Here is a 21,996-nt window from a genome sequence, read left to right as displayed (position 1 = left end):
CAAGAAAAAAAAGATCAATTATTGATCTAACAAACAACAATTATAATAGCTGAGTTTAATATATCATAAGATATTTAAATGCCCCTTAAGAAATTAATAAGGGTAACATGAAGTTGAGAAATACCATCACAGTCAATTTGGGATAGATTGGGTTAATAAATATGGTTTAAATATTCAGTTGAATAAAACCTTGATCTGAAGCATACACGTGGATTATCTTTGCTCTCTCATTGGAAATGGAATAGCCATTTACTTCAAATCCTGTGGAAATCTTAAGTTTGTTTTCATGGTCTAGTAACTCCCTATAAATCATGCTGAGATGCTATTTTATTTGAATACCATAAAAGGTATTTTACAATTAAGGAACATGCTATAAAGGCCAGATTACCCAATCAATCCTGCAGGTCTTGTGCATCTCTTGTTCATGTGTATTAAATTGATTATATCTCAGCCGACAAAACAAGGAAACTAGTTAGGTTCAAATTCAGTAGCGTTGTATTTTACCACTGCCACAAATAGATTAGTTATGTGGTCCAAGCGCTATAGAGGGAAGTAATAGTGGAGCAAATATCCATAAGAAAATATCAGTCAACGTGATCTTGCTTGTCATTGGTTTCTTTCTTTTGCTGTGAAATGAATTTATGTAGCGAAAGGCCCTTAAACATTTGAGTGGTGAGCAGAAACGTTGACTGTCCATTTCTATCCATGGGTGCGGAGGCCTTTCACTCTATGCTTAAGGGGCCAGTATCTGCACTTCTTGAGTTTCCTCTGAAACATTAACTCGGGTTCTCTTTGTAAAAATGACACCATCGCTTTACAGCATACAGTATATACTTTTTTTTTTTGCATTTTTGACCTTGCCAGTTTGGGATATGGACCTAGACTTTACTGTGGGATGGTTTCAAGGAAACTTGTCCCAAGGTTGAAGAGTTTTTGTTAAAGCACAATGTTGGTCAAAAGTGTCCTTTAGACAGGAAAGGCGAAAAAACACCAAGATTTCGGGCTTGAGCCCTTCAAGGTTTGGAACAATGTCGGCAGGTGTGGGAACAAGTTCCATTAATGTCACATAATACTACATTTAATGTACATGAGATTTCTTTAATTCAGGAAGACCACCTTACAGAACCCTCCAGCACCTGGTTCCTTCCCAGTCTGCCCAAGTACTGACCAGTCCTGTGCCTGCTGAGCTTCCGAGATCAGATCATCCCAGGCTATAAGGTGATGGTGGTCGCAAAGGTGGGGGGGGGGGGGGATGATAGGGAGGGAGGCGACAGCAGCGATGGAGGGGTGGCTTTTCCGAGTGTTCCCTGCCCGTCCCCGGAAGAAAATGTAAAGAGAAAACCGGCCGATGAATGCAAATTCGCCAGATGCGAGAAGATCACCAGATCTAGATCTCTATCGCAAGCTGAGTTTCTGTTCCGACTTCCACCACGCTGTCTGCAGACGTCCGTGTTTCCCTCATCATCGTGAGGAAGCGGAGTTTTAAAATGAAAACTGCCGATACAGAAAATAGCACTTGGATGGTGCACCACCGCAGGCAATCTCGGCACAAGAAAGGGTCCTGCGGCTGGGAGCAGTACACTAGATGGTGCTCACGTCCCCACTTTAAACCCCCGACCCTTCCAAGGGCTTGACCACAGGCCGCGCCCTGCGAGCCCCGCTCTCCCATTGGTTCCCCGGACACCATAGAAACCGGATTTCTTGCTCGTCACAATGGACCGCGTTCGCCCTCCCGCCCCCCGTGCTTTCCGCCGCGACTTCCCTCATTGGCTAAGCGGCCTGTCAGTTATGCAGCAGTTCAACTTCCGCTCATAAAGTTAGGCGGACGGGGCTCCTCGGTCGCCTCTCAGTCGGGGGCCATCAGGAGGTGTCCCAGGCCGAAGAAAGGGCCGGTACGAGCGCGGCGGGTCGCCTTTGGTTAGCGATCCGGAGTGGGGGGGCGGGGGATTATAAAATGTCTCCGCGGTAACCGAGGAAGAGAGCGAAACTCGAGGAAAAAGTTGCGGCGAGTGAGGCGCCCAGCAGAGCCAGGAGGCCGGCAGGCGCTCAGGGGCCAGGCCGAGGCTCCGGATCGGCTCGCCATGGACTTCAAGACGGCAGTGTTCAACGCGGCCCGCGACGGCAAGCTGAGGCTGCTGCAGAAGCTGCTGACCGCCAAGAGCCCCGACGAGGTGTCGGTGTTGGCGGCGGAGAAGACGAACGGGGCCACGGCGCTCTTGATGGCGGCCCGCTACGGCCACTTGGACGTGGTGGTCTACTTGCTGGAGGAGTGCGGCGCCGACGTGGAGCTCGGTGGCTCGGTCAACTTCGACGGCGAGACGATCGAAGGGGCGCCGCCGCTGTGGGCGGCCTCGGCCGCCGGTCACCTGTCAGTGGTGAGGTCGCTGCTGGAGCACGGCGCGTCCGTCAATAACACCACCCTGACCAACTCGACGCCGCTCCGGGCCGCCTGCTTCGACGGCCATCTGGACATCGTGAGGTACCTGATCGAGCATCGCGCCGACATGGAGGTGGCCAACAGGCACGGCCACACTTGCCTCATGATCTCTTGCTACAAGGGGCACCGAGACATCGCCAAGTTCCTGCTGGAGAAGGGAGCTAATGTCAATAGGAAGAGCGTCAAAGGTACCCGTGAAAGGAAGGCTCTGCGTCTCCTTCCCCCTCCGGGTGCGACCCCCTCACCTCGCTGCCGCCGACACGGCTGTTCGAGCCCAATTTCTGAAATTTCTCTAAACGTAAAGGGTCTGCGTAAAGTTTTTATATAAAAACAACTTAAATGACGCTTTTCTTGTCCATTGTCAGATATTTCAAATGTTTGACGAGGAGCCGCAATATTATTTTTAGTAACATTTAAATGTATCTTTCGAAATGTCAAATTGGGAAGTACTGAGTAGTCATTTCCAAATTTGGTTTGGATTTCGTCGTTTCCACTGCATTTTGAGACGTCTCAAAATTAGAAAGTTGCTAAGAGATCTTTTTTTTAAAAAAAAAATGTTTATTTTCACGAGTTTCCATTTCACATCACACTTGGTTAAATCGTGTTTCCTCAGTGACGAGCGCGAGTCATGAGTCGAATTTCTTTTTTGCGATCACAGATTTATTCGTTTAATTTTCAAGGCTCCCACACCGACCTTTTGGCCCTGATTTGAGAATCGCGAGCCACTGTAGTGCAGGGTTGCATTTTTGATACAAGAGGTGGTTTTCACCTTCCTGTCCAACACAAAAAGGCATGCTAATGTGAAAAGTTAAACATCCTGTGTTTAAAACTTGCCTCCATTGTATTGTCACTGCCAAAGTCTGGGACTTAGGCGATTAAATTGGATCAATTTCTTGATGCTCCATGGTGCTCTAAAGTAGGTCATTATCGACCTAAATTCAATCAGATACTCTGACAGTGATGTCTTCATGAAAAGCCCCAATATTTGCTGTAGGAACATTTTTGATGTCTTGGTCCAGTATATTGTCCCCTATATAGAACTGTATTTGACCCTCGCCTCTCTAGGCTTTTGATCCCAAATTTGAATAGTCATTCCATAGTCAAGCTGTAGTAAATCTGAAATTGAGGGAAACCGTCCCCAATGTGTTCATTTAACTGGTATTCAAGAGTTTGAAATTCTTTGTGCTTGAATGACTGTAGCTCCAACAGTTTCAAGGGCAATGGGGCCCATTTAATTTTTTTTTTTCCCCATGCACTAATCACAATTATTCTGTCAGCCATCAGTGTGTCATGTCTCGTGAAGAGCAGCAAAGCCTTGACCTCCATTTTTTTCCTTCAAAATCCTTCATTGATAGTAATATATTGTAATAATTTTATTGTCAGATGATTATTCAATTTACTGCTAATATCCAATGTAGACCATGACAGGTTAACATGAATTAATTTTAAACCATTATTAAACCACAATAAACTTTGGATTTGCCATAGGCTGACACATCTCAAGAATCCATCTAAAGTGCTCTCTTTCATAATATTGTATTTTTTAATTGGTTAAGCATATATTTCTTTAATGACTTGCACTTATAAAATGTGTTCAATGTGTAAATTACATTTCACTTAATGTGAAAACTGGGTTGTATGACAGTGATCTATTTACATTCTTAGAAGGGGTTTAATGAAAATCTGCAGGTTAGCTTTGGCTGCTGAACACACTATTACCAAAAAAAAACAATTTTAAGTAATGTTGCAATAGCTGTTCTTTGTGGAAATTTTTGGAGATGGGCCAAATGAAGCTCAGGAAGGGAAGGATTTAGAAATGTGACCTTTTTAAAATGAAAATGTGATGTACTTGAAAATCAAAGTGCAGCTTCACTCGCTGTGACAAGTCGTGTGGCCCCCAGTTGCCCTTTGTATAGGATGAGCCAGGAAGAGTTGGGATAGTGCACTGGTTCTCAACCTTTCTTCCCCACTCACATACCACCTCATGTAATCCTTCACCAACCACAGAACACTCATGGCATAGGTGCTCTTTGGTAAGGGATTCTTTAAGGTGATATGAGGGGAGGAGGGGGAAGATTGAGAACCACTGGGATAATGTAATTCCTATGTAATTGTTTCTCTGTGTGTTCATCATGTTTTAAAAAGCTGAATGTAATAAATTTCACTTCACTTTTTCTTCTTGAAGGAAATACAGCTTTGCATGACTGTGCTGAATCTGGGAGCTTGGAGATCATGAAGATGTTGCTTAAAAATGGAGCCAAAATGGAAAAGGATGGTTATAGGATGACTCCACTGCTTTCTGCCAGTGTAACTGGTCATACCAACATTGTAGAGTTCTTAACCCAACACCCACAAACAAGTAAGATTGAACGTATTGATGCCCTAGAATTGCTAGGAGCCACATTTGTAGACAAGAAGAGAGATTTGTTGGGAGCAATGAAATACTGGAAGAAAGCTATGGACATGCGATACAGTGATGGAACAAATATCCTTGCAAAACCAGAGCCCCAGCAGTTGATAATGGCTTATGATTATGCCAAAGAAGTGATCTCTGGAGAGGAGCTGGAAGCATTGATTGCTGATCCAGATGAGATGAGGATGCAGGCACTGCTAATCAGAGAGCGAATACTGGGCCCTTCACACCCGGATACCTCTTATTATATAAGATACAGAGGTGCTGTATATGCTGATTCTGGCAGTTTTGAAAGGTGCATCAACTTGTGGAAGTATGCATTGGACATGCAACAGAATAATCTGGATCCCTTGAGTCCAATGACAGCAAGCAGTTTACTTTCTTTTGCTGAACTCTTTTCTTTTATGTTGCAAGACCGGACAAAAGGAGTCTTGGGGACTTCTGTATCTTTTAATGATTTGATGGCAATATTGAGCAAAAGTGTCTTGGAAATAGACCGAGCCATGAAGCAAGAACAACCCCTGTCTGACTTGACACAGTTGAGCAAAGCCTTGTCAATAATCTTGCATCTAATCTGTTTGTTAGAGAAAGTGAAGTGCAGCTCTGAACAAGAACATCTCAAGCGGCAAACCATCTATAGATTTCTCAAACTGAACTCTCGAGGAAAGACTGGGTTTTCCCCCCTTCATCTGGCAGTTGATAAAGATACTACTTCAGTGGGTCGTTATCCTGTTTGTAAATTTCCATCTCTGCAAGTCACTGCAATGCTACTAGAGTGCGGAGCAGATTTCAATGCAAGAGACTTTGAAAACAACAGTCCATTGCACATTGCAGCACATAACAATCACCCAGAAATCATGAATCTTTTAATTAATGCGGGTGCCCACTTTGATGCCACAAACTTTCATAAACAGACAGCCTGTGATTTACTGAATGAGAAGGAAATGGGAAAAAACTTGATCCAGCCAATCAACCACACAACCTTGCAATGTCTTGCTGCTCGTGCCATAGTAAAACACCAATTAGTTTATGAAGGACATATTCCAGAAAAACTGGAAGCTTTCATTTTGCTTCACAGATGATTCACACAATTTTTTGAATGTCTACAAATATGGGAAGAAATGGTCATATGTTTTAGTTCATCTGTATGCTAAAGGATGTTGAATAGATTCAACAGCTTTTAGTGAATTTTGACTGCATGTTGTTTTTGCTGCCTTGGTCATCTTGCACCCAGTTCATTCTCTGTGGTAATGCATGTGTGTAAAGTATATTATATCTGTTCATCACTATTTTAATGGATGTCTGAAGATGCTTTGCTTTTGGTTAAACTTGGGATTGATTAGTTTGCAGTTCTAACAACCTCAGCTGAACTTGATTTTGTTCCAGTATTTACTTGAGGAATTGTATTTTCAAGCTGCCTTTATAAACTTTTGTGCTGACTAGTGTTAATGCAATATTCCCTTTCTAAAAACAAAATCAGCTTTGTCTGTTTATTTGACCCTGCACATTGTGGACCATTATGTGTTCTGTCACAGTTGGCTTTAACAATACCTTAAGTGCTTTTAAGTTTCCAGTGGAGAGGCTTAGAGAAAAGACTGCTCTGTTCACACGTCACTATGCAGATCCTGGAACTTGATTAGAATGTTGGTTATGTTTCTTGTGCTCTCAGTTAGTGTTCATTTAGTGTAAAGATTTTTTTTTCCAAACTGCATTTCAGACACTTTGCTGTTGGAAGTACATATGGGCTTTTGTATATTCACCCTTAAAGTTGCTGCATTTGACTTTTTCAAGTGTCTATTACTGAGGGAATAATGAGCTACTTTGGTGCACACCTGTTAAAGAAACCCTGTCATGAGATGCAAATCTTATAAGACTTTTTACAGCAGACAAAATTTATTTCCTGCTTCTCACAGGCTGTTTATATACTTGTCATCTATTGCATTGGAAATTTGTATCTGATAAACAGTATCCACTGTACAGAACAGAAAGGGTGACATTTTTGAAAGTTGTTTGATTCAGATTGTTATAATTCTGCACTTTACTGGAAGAAATGAATTAATGGCACAATGGCCATGTATGTCTTAACTGAAGCATTCACAATAAAAATGAAAACTCTACGTTTGCCTTTCCTAGTGTCAATTGTGTAGCTAACTGACATGGTGGGGGGGGGGGGGGTTAGAAAGAAATGGAGAGATTTAAATAATCAGTATTGATTTACTAACCACCATTTAATCTATAGAATGAATTTCTTGACCAAGTGGAATTCAGTTGCTTGTACTGACTGGCCTGATAAATGTTCAATATAAGGGAGGTAATTGTGTATGCACATCTGAAGTTATGGAAAATTACTGATCTCAGATGAATGATGTAAATCTCCAGTAATATTTTGCATGAACTGGCTTCGAGGTCCTTAAACTTTCATTGACAGGACAGATGTTGGTACTTGTTTCAGGAGCTTTGAGGTCTCCACTTATTTCAACTTTGCTGAAATAAACTTTCTCTGATTCAAATATAAATATCAACGCATTTATTTTCCTGCACAATCTGCTTTGGTTTGGTGAGCGTGCTTGATAATGTATTATAGTCACTAATCATGGCTATTTTTCATCTGGTGGTGTATTTGCTGGTTTTAGTGAAATTTTGTAGAATCTATTCTAGATGCATTGTTAGAATTCATTAGTGTTAGCTTCTGGAATTGTTAACTTTCAGGCTCCTGTTTAAACCAGATGGTAACCAAGAAGACTTTGATGGCTTCAAGGTAGGATGAACAGTTATTGTCAAGGTACCCAATGGTCACTTTATCAGGGGCTAATTGTGTGCTGAATTTTGCACACTTCAATTTTTGTTTAAAATCCAGTTCCCCTTGTCCTTGCTGATCTGTATTATTTCATTCTCATGTTTAATTTTTTCCCATAATGTGGCTGTCTAATTAACTTTTTTCAGGCTTGCCATCTTCCTCTCTTAGTTCTTGATTTGTGTGCATTTTTTACTCATTTGTTTGTACTAGTGTCTTGATTAGCTCCACCTCTCGATTCAATTTTTTTTAAACCACTCTCACAGTACCTTTTGCAAATAAAGACCATGTCAATTTTCTGGAAAGATAATGTTTATTACATCTTTGCTCCAATGAAATGGAAGAGTCTCAAAACAATTGGCTGGCTGATGTAGCTCAATTTACAATTAAAACTGCACAGTAGGAGGCTATTGTTGAATTCGTCCAGTAGCTTCTGGAAATTGTTCCAATTTAAAATGTATTCAGTCAGATTGGCCTTGGTGTGAAGATTTGGTGCGTGCAAGCATGCATAAAAAGTGCTAAATTTAGCACTTTTGTGTACAATGTGGATGATATGAGTTTTGCTGAGATATTGGGGTGCAAGTTTGTTACTATCTTCAAGCAAGCAATTTTGGGAGGGTTTCAGAACTTAATTGATCTTTGGATGGTGGTATGAAAAGATCATTCTGGGCGAGTTGAACATTTTCCTCCTGTTTCATGGTTCTGATGATATTCAAGTAGGGGTTTGATCATAAGATGTTAATCTTTTTGCTTTGAATTAGGTCATGTATCGAGATCAACATTTTAACCTCCCAAATAATGCCATCAAAACAGTGCAACTAGTTACTTTGCAGTTTTGCCAAACGGCATTTGATGCTTTCAAATTGTATTCACTGGTAAATTGTTTCTTTTCAACATCTTTTGGATCCCCAGCGTATGAAAAGTAATGAGTTAAGATGCTGATTCTTACAATATTTAAGTATTTAAGATGGTGTTAATTGGGATTTGTTTTAGTCCTACAGTGTGGAAGCAGGCCCTTGACTGGCACAGGCAAGTTGGGCCAAAACACGCCCACATGAGTCCCACCTGCCTACATTTCAAGTTTATTGTCATCTGATTGTACAAGTACAACCCAATGAAACAGTTCTCCAATCCTCAGTGGAAAAACATGCAGACATACAACCAGACATAACATACATCCAGACAAAAAATACACGTGCAGAACATTTATTATATCTATAAAAATAAATAAACATTGTTTAATGTGAGCAGTTTCTTTGGTCATTCAGTGTTCTCACTGCCTGTGGAAGAAGCTGTTCCTCAGCCTGGTGGTGCTGTCTCTGATTCTTCTGTGTCACTTCCCCAACGAGAGCAGCAGAAAGGGTGGAATGATTTTCGTGCACCCTTTTCAGGCAATGATCTTGGTAGATCATGTCGATGAGGGGGTGGGGGAGAGGAAGACTCCAGTGATCCTCACCACTCGTGGCCCTGTGGATTGACCTCTGATCCATTTCTCTGCACCAACTGTACTACATTATTATGCAGCAGGCCAGGATGCTCTCGATAGACGTTATGGTGGCTGCTAGCCTGCCTGCTTCAGTCTTCTCAGGAAGTGCTGTGGCACCTTCCTGACAAGTGAGATGTTGAGTGTCCACAATGGGTCACTAGTGAATTCCAAGGAGTGCATGATCAGAATTTTCCCCATATATCCATTTCATTTTTTAAAGTATTTATTAAGCATCAAAAACCATTTCATACACATTATACAGATGTACATGGTGCTCCTATTTTCAATTTTTTAAAACCGAAAAACCAACAAATATATACCCTCGGATACACGCTCAGGGTCCCTCCCCCTAGTTCCCTGACCACTTTGGCAGCTTTGCTGACATTATCATCGGTACCAAGTCGTTAAGTGAAGAAAAAATGTTCTATTAGGAGATTGGAGAATGTACTTGAAACCTGATTGCCAAAACTGAAAAAGCAGGTTAAGTTGTAGAGCTGTTGTGTTGAGAAGGTGGTGCATTCACTCTTGAAGGTTCCAATTGTTACTAGAAAAAGATGAACCCCTCCAGAATGGAGGGAATTCTTCTCTGTGGGGCCTATTACAAACAGCAGCATAATATGAAAACCTTTACAAGTCAATTTCAGATAATGCCTTTAAAGGTGGGGAAGCCTGTAACATAATTGATAATGGTTCAATTGCAAAGGTGAAAATAAGAGAAGCTAGGGGACACCCTGGTTGGGTACTGTGTTGCAATACAAAATTGTTGTTTGTGTGAACTGATGCTTGTGGTGCATTGTATAAGAGGTGAATCCAGGAGATTAGCATGAAACCAAATTCAAAGTCTGCAAAAAGATACTTCCACTCTATCCGATTGAAGGGTTTTCAGTATTTATCGAAATTACAACTTCTGGAGACTTCTGTCGAGTGTTTAAATAATGTTGAGTGTACAAATGTTAAACAATAAGTGATGCTGTTTTATGAAACAATTCTGCATGATCTTTGATAATACTCCTCGTTGAGATTCTATGACCTTGGCTAACACTTTGACATAAGCATTAAGCAGAGATAACTGCCTATAGGAGCAACACGATGTGGAATCCTTGTCTTTCTTCAGGAGGAAAATTATTGATGCTTGGATTAAAGTAATTTGTAAAACTCCTTGTTCCAGTGCTTCATTAAACATTGATATTAACAATGGGACTAGTTTATCATTAAACTTTTTATAAAGCTCCATTGGAAATCCATCAAAGCCTACATTGGTTTAATCGACAGTGTAATCTCATCCAAAGTGACTTGAGGCATCCAGTTCCTTAACCTGGCTAGGGTCAATGACTGGAGTTGTAAGATTGTTAAGAAACTGATTTATTTTGGTGGCATCAGAAGTGTTTTTGGATTTGTAGAGTGATGAGCAGAAAGATTGAAAGGCAGCATTGATTTCCATGGGATCAGATATTCTGTTATTGGAGCGGTCTTTAATTTGGGGATTCAGCCTTGATGCAGCCTGATGTTTCAGTTGGTGGGCTAATAGGCAGCTTGCCTTTTCCTCGTGTTTATCACGAGAACCACAAGTTTGCATTAATAACCACTCTGCCTATGTGGTTGACACAAGATCAAATTCTGCTTGTAAACCAAGATGCTGTTTGTATAATTCTGGAGATGCACAAACTGCATAATGTTGATCCATTTCACTAATAGTGGATGTTAGTTGATTGATCCTGGCAGTGTTTCTTACTGAAGCTGAGTATGAAATTAGTTGACCCCTCAAATAATATTTAGGTGATTCCCGGAGTAGGAGGTCGACTAATTTTGATTGAGAGGAAATCACTGCTGGAGTTTGATATAGGTTCACATTTTTCATCTGCCAGACGTAGAGAATTAAGTCTCCAGTGTGGTGGGTTAATGGGATGATTGGGTAGTTGAAGGACTAATAATCATCAGAAATCGGAATAGTGGAATAATTTGAGAAAACCACATGGATTGAGAGAGCCATCCAGAAAGAAATGGTCTATCCTAGAATATAGATTGTGAACTTTGGAAAATGATGAAACTTTTTTGTTGGGGGAAATTGCAAAATCTCCAAGGGTTAATCAGCCTCATTCTGTAGCATTAAGTTAGAAAATGACCTGATTGTAGCAGATTGGGAAGTACTGGGGGTTAGATCGGTCTAGAACTGGATCCAGAACACAATTTAAATCCCTCCCTCCAAAATTTATTGTGTGGGTGCCCAACAAGAGAAGCCTACTTAATAGGTCATTTTCTAACAAATCTACAGAATGGGCTGATTAAGCCTTGGAGATTTTGCAATTGTCCCAACAAAAAAATTTCATAATTTTCCAAAGTTCACAATCCATATTCTAGGATTTTACCAAATTCTAGCGTGTTAGCAAATGAGATGACATCAAAGTTTGGTACATAGACCTGTTTCTGCAAAAGCTTACCTGCCACTATGATATATTGACTATTTCTGTCTCCTATCATATTAGATGATACAAACTGGATAATTTGTAGTTATTAAGATACATATCCCTCCTGATTCAGAGTTGAAATTGGAATGTAAAAACATGACTTATCCATGGACCTTGTGGCTGAAGTGGTTTTTAATGCGAAAATGCTATAATTTGGTTTTAGCAAGTTCGGATGGGAGAACACTTGATCTTTTGATGGGGCTTTCCCATTTCTCTGATAGTCCAATTGAGAAATCTGACAGGTGTCTCCCTCCCAGGAGTGCTTGGATTCATTGGATTATACATTTAGATTTTGTGGGCTGTACTATCCTAATTGAGTACATGCACCAACATACACAAAATAAATCTGCATACATACTTGCTACACTCACCCTAACTAAGCCCTGCAAGCATTTAGAGAGTGGGCTTAAAGAAACATAACCATTCATCCCACAAATTTTGAATTAGATTTACAGGCACCTTGCAAGGCACTTCAGTCTGGTCTATTTTGTTCAGCCCAATAAATCTATGTCTATATTTAAAAGTAGTAATACCATATTCTACAAGTCTTGGATTTCCCCCTTAACCTTAACAAGTTTGGTAACTGCAGAGAATGCCCAATGAGTGGCAGCGCCCCATTGCACTTGCAATTTAACCTGTTATTTTTACTCATGCTGTCAGGTCTGTCGGGAACCCCACTGTCCTGATGTAATTTCTCCAGGACCTCGCTTCCAATCTTCACATCTGTTTCCAGCCATATGGGAAGTAAAAGTTGATTTTCTTTTGCATTGAGCAGATGTCTTCGCTTATTACCCCAACATTGAACATTCTATCTCCCCATCAATATCTTTAATTTCTCTCAGTTTGGTGTCTGGCAAGCTTTTCGCCCATGAATTGCGTTTTTACTGTCTGTAGCTACAATTTAAGGGCAGACAGTTCTCCAATATGTATTCTTATCACCATTTTAATGGTCTCTACAATTTACGAAGTCCAGTTAGCACTGCTAGCTTTAGCAGCTCCAAGTCTGTTACTGGTTCTTGATCTAACAGTGAGCTGCTCGGGGAGTCGGGATCAGGTGAGGCGGAGGCTTCAGTCTGCAGAGTGGACCTCGGGCTGCTGAATGTTGTCTCTACTTTTAGCCTTCCTGTTAGGCATTTCAACACTTCAAAAATCCACCCATTACTTCGAAGCATTGCCAACTATAATCGGTATCTGAATTGCTGTTTAAATAATACTTTATTAATAAAATTTGCAGGAGTTCTGTAAGTTGTTACTTGCTCCATAAGCTGCTCTCTCGTGCCCCATATCCATCCATTTGTATAAAACATTGTATTAGTATCTACCTCCTCTGCCAGCCATTCCATTTTATAAAAAAAAAGTTGTCCCTCAGGTTCCTGTTAAATCTCTCCCCCTCTCTTTGAACCTATGTCCTGTAGTTATTGAAACTCCTACTCTAGACAAAAAGGTTGTGTTTGTCTGATCTATTCAGCTACTGATTTTATATATCTCTGAGATCACCATTCATCTTCCTGCAATCCAAGGGATAAAGCTCCTGCCTGCTCAACCTCCAGTTCCAATGAGACTCCTAGTAGATGTCTTCATCTCTCAGGACTGAGTTACCTGAAGCCAGCATTTGAAAGTTCAGATAGTCTTTTTAAAATGTTTAATTGAAATTCATTTTTGATCATTTCTCAGTTTGTTTGGTACTGACTTTCATTTCTTGTCCCTCATGCATTGCTTCTGTATTTTTTTTAAATCCTAAGCCTTAAGCCTCAAATGGAAGTTTATGTCCATAACTACAACAGGCTTTGCTTTTAAAAATGAGGTTGGGGGTGGGGGGGATATCATTGTTGGTGAATGTAGTGAAAGACTTGTGAACATGGAACCAGATACAAGATTTTTATATGACTCCATGTTGATGATGAGTAACACAAGAGGAAATGGGTCAATGGAGCTTTGGACAAGTAACTCTTTGATGTGACACAAGGGAATGATGACAATCTTCATAGAATCTGAGTTTGGATTAGAGATCCTTGTATTTTGCTCAATTACTTTTAGCTAAGTTTGCCAATCTGTTAACAACTATTTGCTGTGCTACTTCTATCTTTTCTGCCAAAGCTGCTGTTTATCACTGAGCAAAGTTAAACACTGGTAGCAAACTACCATTAATCTATCTATCATTACCAAGTCTCATATATGAAGAATGGAAATATAATTTGGGTTTGTCACATTAATTGTCTTTTCCTCACCTGACATGAAATCTGTATAAAGGAAATGAAGCAGTCCCTAAAAATGCCCCCCCCCCCAACTTGCTAAAATAGTGAATGGTCTTTTAGATCAATAAAATTAATATAGGTAAATATTGTAATGCAATAACAGTCTTGGAACAGCATATTTTAATAAAAGATGAGCAAATTGCCAGTCAATCCATAGTTTCCACAAAAAATGTATTCTGTTGGATAAAGCTGTTATTGTAAATGATTCAACTTTGCCAAGAACACCCCCAACAACCTGGAGCTTGTATGTTCTCCCTGTGTCAGTGTGGGTTTCCTGTGGGCGCTCTTAATTTCCTCCCACCCTTAAGTGTAAGGAGTTGCAGATTAATTGGGTATATGTGGGCAGCACAGGCTAGTGTGTTGGAAAGACCTGTTATTGCATTGCATGACTGGAAATGTCAAAGCATGTCCTTGGAAACTTGGTCAGCAAGAAGTGGATAGGCCTACTAGGGCTGGGTCACTATTGGACCTTGTATTGGGGAATGAAGATGGTTGTGTAATAGATTTCAGTCAGGGAACAACTTGGGACTAGTGACTACAATTCTATTTCCTTTAAGCTAGTTACTGACATTTAAAACTTGCTGAAGACAGAAGTTCTGGAGGATAACAAATATGCTGTTTAAAAAATGGCAGTAAGGATAATCTGGGAAACTACAAATCTGTTTAATGCAAGTTGTAGGGAAACTTTAGCAAGGAAGCATGTTTGGCGTAGCAGTTAGCATAAACCCTTTTATAGCACCAGCGACCAGAACCGAGGTTCGAAATCCATGCTATCTGTAAGGAGTTTGTATGTTCTCCCAGTGTCTATGTGCTGAATGTCTAATTTTTTAAAATTTAAATAGAATCTATAAATATTTGGATTGTCAGGGAAATTAAGGAGAACCAGCATGGATTTGTGCATGAGAAATAATATCTCAAACTCGACAATTTCTTTTGAATTGGTGATAAGAGCAGGGGAGTTGATAATATTTGCATGGATTTTAGTGAAATGTTTGGCAAGATCCCTTGTGGTAGGTTGGTCTGGAGGCTTGGGGCCCACTGTATAGGACAAATGGATTTTAAAAAAATTAGCATGATAGGAGTTAGTGGTTGGAGAGAACAGTTTATCAAACTGGAGTCAGTGACCAGTGGAATGCCTTGGGGTTTGGTATGAGTATTATTGCTGCTTGTTACGGAATTTGGACAAGTAGGTTCATGGTGTGGTGAATAAGTTTGATGACACTAAAATGTGTGCTGGAAGGACAGTGAAGAAGGAAGGTTACCTTAGTTTGCAATGGAATGGATAACTGGGCTAAGGAATGGCAGGTGCGGGTAAATTTGGAGAAGTGCGGTGTGCTGAATTTGGTAAAATCTGAAATCTGCATGAAAAATGGAATGGGGAAGTGATACCACTGCAGCATGTGGAAGGCAGACTGATTGAAGTAAAGCAAAGAAATTGAGTTATGCACATTCCATATTACAATGCCAAACATTGTTTAACATGCTTTTTAAATTGTGAATTTGGGCAGGTTTAGACAATCCAAGCAAACATGTCAACGAGAAGATTCCGGAGCAGAGCTGAGTTTTATTGCCATTATTAATGATTTACTTTTTAAAAAAGTTAATCTCACATTGAGTTGAGGTTTATCGACTCCAAGTTGAAATGAAATGCTTGCATCAAGTGCTTGGCTTTGAACTGGCTGCCAAGGGAGACATGGGTGGGGGGGGGGGGTGAAATGTGGGTGTATCTGAAAGGAAATTCACCATGATAATAACAAGTGGGTTGAGAAGGGTTGGGCCAGAGGGCCAAGAGAAGGGTTGGGCCGGAGGGCCAAGAGAAGGGTTGGGCCGGAGGGCCAAGAGAAGGGTTGGGCCGGAGGGCCAAGAGAAGGGTTGGGCCGGAGGGCCAAGAGAAGGGTTGGGCCGGAGGGCCAAGAGAAGGGTTGGGCCGGAGGGCCAAGAGAAGGGTTGGGCCGGAGGGCCAAGAGAAGGGTTGGGCCGGAGGGCCAAGAGAAGGGTTGGGCCGGAGGGCCAAGAGAAGGGTTGGGCCGGAGGGCCAAGAGAAGGGTTGGGCCGGAGGGCCAAGAGAAGGGTTGGGCCGGAGGGCCAAGAGAAGGGTTGGGCCGGAGGGCCAAGAGAAGGGTTGGGCCGGAGGGCCAAGAGAAGGGTTGGGCCGGAGGGCCAAGAGAAGGGTTGGGCCGGAGGGCCAAGAGAAGGGTTGGGCCGGAGGGCCAAGAGAAGGGTTGGGCCGGAGGGCCAAGAGAAGGGTTGGGCCGGAGGGCCAAGAGAAGGGTTGGGCCGGAGGGCCAAGAGAAGGGTTGGGCCGGAGGGCCAAGAGAAGGGTTGGGCCGGAGGGCCAAGAGAAGGGTTGGGCCGGAGGGCCAAGAGAAGGGTTGGGCCGGAGGGCCAAGAGAAGGGTTGGGCCGGAGGGCCAAGAGAAGGGTTGGGCCGGAGGGCCAAGAGAAGGGTTGGGCCGGAGGGCCAAGAGAAGGGTTGGGCCGGAGGGCCAAGAGAAGGGTTGGGCCGGAGGGCCAAGAGAAGGGTTGGGCCGGAGGGCCAAGAGAAGGGTTGGGCCGGAGGGCCAAGAGAAGGGTTGGGCCGGAGGGCCAAGAGAAGGGTTGGGCCGGAGGGCCAAGGGAAGGGTTGGGCCGGAGGGCCAAGGGAAGGGTTGGGCCGGAGGGCCAAGAGAAGGGTTGGGCCGGAGGGCCAAGAGAAGGGTTGGGCCGGAGGGCCAAGAGAAGGGTTGGGCCGGAGGGCCAAGAGAAGGGTTGGGCCGGAGGGCCAAGAGAAGGGTTGGGCCGGAGGGCCAAGAGAAGGGTTGGGCCGGAGGGCCAAGAGAAGGGTTGGGCCGGAGGGCCAAGAGAAGGGTTGGGCCGGAGGGCCAAGAGAAGGGTTGGGCCGGAGGGCCAAGAGAAGGGTTGGGCCGGAGGGCCGAGAAGGGTTGGGCCGGAGGGCCGAGAAGGGTTGGGCCGGAGGGCCAAGAGAAGGGTTGGGCCGGAGGGCCAAGAGAAGGGTTGGGCCGGAGGGCCAAGAGAAGGGTTGGGCCGGAGGGCCAAGAGAAGGGTTGGGCCGGAGGGCCAAGAGAAGGGTTGGGCCGGAGGGCCAAGAGAAGGGTTGGGCCGGAGGGCCAAGAGAAGGGTTGGGCCGGAGGGCCAAGAGAAGGGTTGGGCCGGAGGGCCAAGAGAAGGGTTGGGCCGGAGGGCCAAGAGAAGGGTTGGGCCGGAGGGCCAAGAGAAGGGTTGGGCCGGAGGGCCAAGAGAAGGGTTGGGCCGGAGGGCCAAGAGAAGGGTTGGGCCGGAGGGCCAAGAGAAGGGTTGGGCCGGAGGGCCAAGAGAAGGGTTGGGCCGGAGGGCCAAGAGAAGGGTTGGGCCGGAGGGCCAAGAGAAGGGTTGGGCCGGAGGGCCAAGAGAAGGGTTGGGCCGGAGGGCCAAGAGAAGGGTTGGGCCGGAGGGCCAAGAGAAGGGTTGGGCCGGAGGGCCAAGAGAAGGGTTGGGCCGGAGGGCCAAGAGAAGGGTTGGGCCGGAGGGCCAAGAGAAGGGTTGGGCCGGAGGGCCAAGAGAAGGGTTGGGCCGGAGGGCCAAGAGAAGGGTTGGGCCGGAGGGCCAAGAGAAGGGTTGGGCCGGAGGGCCAAGAGAAGGGTTGGGCCGGAGGGCCAAGAGAAGGGTTGGGCCGGAGGGCCAAGAGAAGGGTTGGGCCGGAGGGCCAAGAGAAGGGTTGGGCCGGAGGGCCAAGAGAAGGGTTGGGCCGGAGGGCCAAGAGAAGGGTTGGGCCGGAGGGCCAAGAGAAGGGTTGGGCCGGAGGGCCAAGAGAAGGGTTGGGCCGGAGGGCCAAGAGAAGGGTTGGGCCGGAGGGCCAAGAGAAGGGTTGGGCCGGAGGGCCAAGAGAAGGGTTGGGCCGGAGGGCCAAGAGAAGGGTTGGGCCGGAGGGCCAAGAGAAGGGTTGGGCCGGAGGGCCAAGAGAAGGGTTGGGCCGGAGGGCCAAGAGAAGGGTTGGGCCGGAGGGCCAAGAGAAGGGTTGGGCCGGAGGGCCAAGAGAAGGGTTGGGCCGGAGGGCCAAGAGAAGGGTTGGGCCGGAGGGCCAAGAGAAGGGTTGGGCCGGAGGGCCAAGAGAAGGGTTGGGCCGGAGGGCCAAGAGAAGGGTTGGGCCGGAGGGCCAAGAGAAGGGTTGGGCCGGAGGGCCAAGAGAAGGGTTGGGCCGGAGGGCCAAGAGAAGGGTTGGGCCGGAGGGCCAAGAGAAGGGTTGGGCCGGAGGGCCAAGAGAAGGGTTGGGCCGGAGGGCCAAGAGAAGGGTTGGGCCGGAGGGCCAAGAGAAGGGTTGGGCCGGAGGGCCAAGAGAAGGGTTGGGCCGGAGGGCCAAGAGAAGGGTTGGGCCGGAGGGCCAAGAGAAGGGTTGGGCCGGAGGGCCAAGAGAAGGGTTGGGCCGGAGGGCCAAGAGAAGGGTTGGGCCGGAGGGCCAAGAGAAGGGTTGGGCCGGAGGGCCAAGAGAAGGGTTGGGCCGGAGGGCCAAGAGAAGGGTTGGGCCGGAGGGCCAAGAGAAGGGTTGGGCCGGTGGGCCAAGAGAAGGGTTGGGCCGGAGGGCCAAGAGAAGGGTTGGGCCGGAGGGCCAAGAGAAGGGTTGGGCCGGAGGGCCAAGAGAAGGGTTGGGCCGGAGGGCCAAGAGAAGGGTTGGGCCGGAGGGCCAAGAGAAGGGTTGGGCCGGAGGGCCAAGAGAAGGGTTGGGCCGGAGGGCCAAGAGAAGGGTTGGGCCGGAGGGCCAAGAGAAGGGTTGGGCCGGAGGGCCAAGAGAAGGGTTGGGCCGGAGGGCCAAGAGAAGGGTTGGGCCGGAGGGCCAAGAGAAGGGTTGGGCCGGAGGGCCAAGAGAAGGGTTGGGCCGGAGGGCCAAGAGAAGGGTTGGGCCGGAGGGCCAAGAGAAGGGTTGGGCCGGAGGGCCAAGAGAAGGGTTGGGCCGGAGGGCCAAGAGAAGGGTTGGGCCGGAGGGCCAAGAGAAGGGTTGGGCCGGAGGGCCAAGAGAAGGGTTGGGCCGGAGGGCCAAGAGAAGGGTTGGGCCGGAGGGCCAAGAGAAGGGTTGGGCCGGAGGGCCAAGAGAAGGGTTGGGCCGGAGGGCCAAGAGAAGGGTTGGGCCGGAGGGCCAAGAGAAGGGTTGGGCCGGAGGGCCAAGAGAAGGGTTGGGCCGGAGGGCCAAGAGAAGGGTTGGGCCGGAGGGCCAAGAGAAGGGTTGGGCCGGAGGGCCAAGAGAAGGGTTGGGCCGGAGGGCCAAGAGAAGGGTTGGGCCGGAGGGCCAAGAGAAGGGTTGGGCCGGAGGGCCAAGAGAAGGGTTGGGCCGGAGGGCCAAGAGAAGGGTTGGGCCGGAGGGCCAAGAGAAGGGTTGGGCCGGAGGGCCAAGAGAAGGGTTGGGCCGGAGGGCCAAGAGAAGGGTTGGGCCGGAGGGCCAAGAGAAGGGTTGGGCCGGAGGGCCAAGAGAAGGGTTGGGCCGGAGGGCCAAGAGAAGGGTTGGGCCGGAGGGCCAAGAGAAGGGTTGGGCCGGAGGGCCAAGAGAAGGGTTGGGCCGGAGGGCCAAGAGAAGGGTTGGGCCGGAGGGCCGAGAAGGGTTGGGCCGGAGGGCCAAGAGAAGGGTTGGGCCGGAGGGCCAAGAGAAGGGTTGGGCCGGAGGGCCAAGAGAAGGGTTGGGCCGGAGGGCCAAGAGAAGGGTTGGGCCGGAGGGCCAAGAGAAGGGTTGGGCCGGAGGGCCAAGAGAAGGGTTGGGCCGGAGGGCCAAGAGAAGGGTTGGGCCGGAGGGCCAAGAGAAGGGTTGGGCCGGAGGGCCAAGAGAAGGGTTGGGCCGGAGGGCCAAGAGAAGGGTTGGGCCGGAGGGCCAAGAGAAGGGTTGGGCCGGAGGGCCAAGAGAAGGGTTGGGCCGGAGGGCCGAGAAGGGTTGGGCCGGAGGGCCAAGAGAAGGGTTGGGCCGGAGGGCCAAGAGAAGGGTTGGGCCGGAGGGCCAAGAGAAGGGTTGGGCCGGAGGGCCAAGAGAAGGGTTGGGCCGGAGGGCCAAGAGAAGGGTTGGGCCGGAGGGCCAAGAGAAGGGTTGGGCCGGAGGGCCAAGAGAAGGGTTGGGCCGGAGGGCCAAGAGAAGGGTTGGGCCGGAGGGCCAAGAGTAGGGTTGGGCCGGAGGGCCAAGAGTAGGGTTGGGCCGGAGGGCCAAGAGTAGGGTTGGGCCGGAGGGCCAAGAGAAGGGTTGGGCCGGAGGGCCAAGAGAAGGGTTGGGCCGGAGGGCCAAGAGAAGGGTTGGGCCGGAGGGCCAAGAGAAGGGTTGGGCCGGAGGGCCAAGAGAAGGGTTGGGCCGGAGGGCCAAGAGAAGGGTTGGGCCGGAGGGCCAAGAGAAGGGTTGGGCCGGAGGGCCAAGAGAAGGGTTGGGCCGGAGGGCCAAGAGAAGGGTTGGGCCGGAGGGCCAAGAGAAGGGTTGGGCCGGAGGGCCAAGAGAAGGGTTGGGCCGGAGGGCCAAGAGAAGGGTTGGGCCGGAGGGCCAAGAGAAGGGTTGGGCCGGAGGGCCAAGAGAAGGGTTGGGCCGGAGGGCCAAGAGAAGGGTTGGGCCGGAGGGCAATCAGGGGAAACAAAGGAAGAGATGAAAGCAGGAGAGAATGTGTAGAGTAGTCTTGGAGTAAACATGGAGCAGAAATCATAGAAGCACAGATTTTAAACAAACTCATCCCAAACTATGCTGGGGTAAAGTTACTCATTTACGTGTCAAAGCCTGGTGTTGCAGCCAAGTGACCAAGATGGAAGGGAAGTGCATTGCAGGGTTGTCTAAACAAAAGTATTACCAAAAAATCTGAGAAATCCAGAATTAGGATATTTAAAAAAAAAAGTGATGATTAAAATAATAGGGAGAAGTTGACATTGACCTAGAATCATGAAAGTCTAACTTGGATGCAGACTGAAACGATCGGTTTAGCAAATACACCAATGGTAGTTGTATCTTGATAAAATCTGTATTAAAGTTTAAGCAACTGAGCTACATGATAGACCAGGGTTTTCCAACCGGGAGTGCGAGCTAACATTTCAGTTTTTTTATGAATCCATACTCCTTCAATTTGGATAATATGTCAGATGATGAAGAGCTGAAGGAAGATCTTATTGAACTGTGTACAAATCATGTTCTTGAAATGCAGTTTGAAAGCAAAACTTTAGAACAATATTGGTCTTCGGCAATGGACACGTTTCCAAGACATTGTGAAAAAGCACTAACTGTGCTCATCCCATTCGCGACGACATACGAATCTGGATTTAGTGCCCTTTTGTCAATCAAGACAAAACCTAGAAATCGCTTGGGTGCAGAGGCAGACGTGCGGATTGCCATCAGCAACAAAGTGCCTCGTTTTGAAAAACTCTGAAGCAATAAACAGGAACAAAAAAGTCATTAAATTTAAATTGGCTTATGAACATCTGAACATTAGTTCTTTAATTTTTTTAAAGAAGTTTTATGCATGGATGAAAATTTAATTTTTTTGTAGGGTTTATGCAACTTTTAATTTGTTGTAATATTTTTTCTTTTCCATATGTTTCATTTTTGTTTATATATTATTAAAAATTGATTATACAAATTTGTTTTGGTCACCTTCACCTTTATTCTTAAATAAATTATTACTTTAAGGGGTGCAAGAACATATTAAAATTTGTTAGGGGTGCAGGACATAAAAAAAGGTTGGGAACCACTGGGATAGACACTGCAACCAAGCCATATGCTGTATTAAAGCTCAGCTGTGATGTTCAGAATGGTATAGGAGTTTTAAATTGGAATGATAAAATCCAGTACTTGCATAAATTTGTTGTATAAATAATGTATTTATGGCCAAAATGCATGAGTATATAAAGACAATTTTGTGGAAAACAAAAGCAAACTTCTGTAGAAGGCTGAAAGGTGATCTACTTGTACCTTGTAGGGTTCCAGTCCAAAATGCCAGTTCTATATCTTTACCTCCTATGGACACTGCAAGACCTGCTGAGTTCCTCCAGCATTTCTTGATTTTATCATGACTTTGTAGAGGTGTACAACATCATGAGGAACCTAGATAAAGAGAATGGCACTTTTACCCAGCATAGTCTAAAACTAGAGTGCGTAGATTCATGGTGAGGGGAAAGATTTAAAGGGAATCTGAGGGGCAAGTTTATTTGCATGGGGTGAAGGTACATGG

General features: G+C 46.2%; 1 protein-coding gene across 2 annotated transcripts; it reads left to right on the top strand.

The window, feature by feature from the left end:
• Positions 1 to 1,789: 1,789 nt before the first annotated feature.
• fem1c (fem-1 homolog c) lies at positions 1,790 to 10,285 on the top strand. Of its 2 annotated transcripts, none has more exons than XM_069931245.1 (2): positions 1,790 to 2,667; positions 4,623 to 10,285. In XM_069931245.1, the coding sequence occupies exons 1-2, from the start codon at positions 2,082 to 2,084 to the stop codon at positions 5,930 to 5,932; spliced, it is 1,896 nt and encodes a 631-aa protein (XP_069787346.1). In that variant the 5' UTR covers positions 1,790 to 2,081; the 3' UTR covers positions 5,933 to 10,285. The 2 variants fall into 2 exon arrangements, with proteins under 2 accessions (XP_069787346.1, XP_069787354.1); XM_069931253.1 differs by having other exon boundaries at positions 1,791 to 2,625.
• The last annotated feature ends 11,711 nt before the right edge of the window (positions 10,286 to 21,996 follow it).

The sequence above is a fragment of the Narcine bancroftii genome, chromosome 1 (assembly GCF_036971445.1).
Source record: "Narcine bancroftii isolate sNarBan1 chromosome 1, sNarBan1.hap1, whole genome shotgun sequence".
Classification (NCBI taxonomy): Eukaryota; Metazoa; Chordata; class Chondrichthyes; order Torpediniformes; family Narcinidae; genus Narcine; species Narcine bancroftii.
Note: the sequence above shows the minus strand (reverse complement) of the source record. Positions and strands in the feature narration are given on the sequence as shown.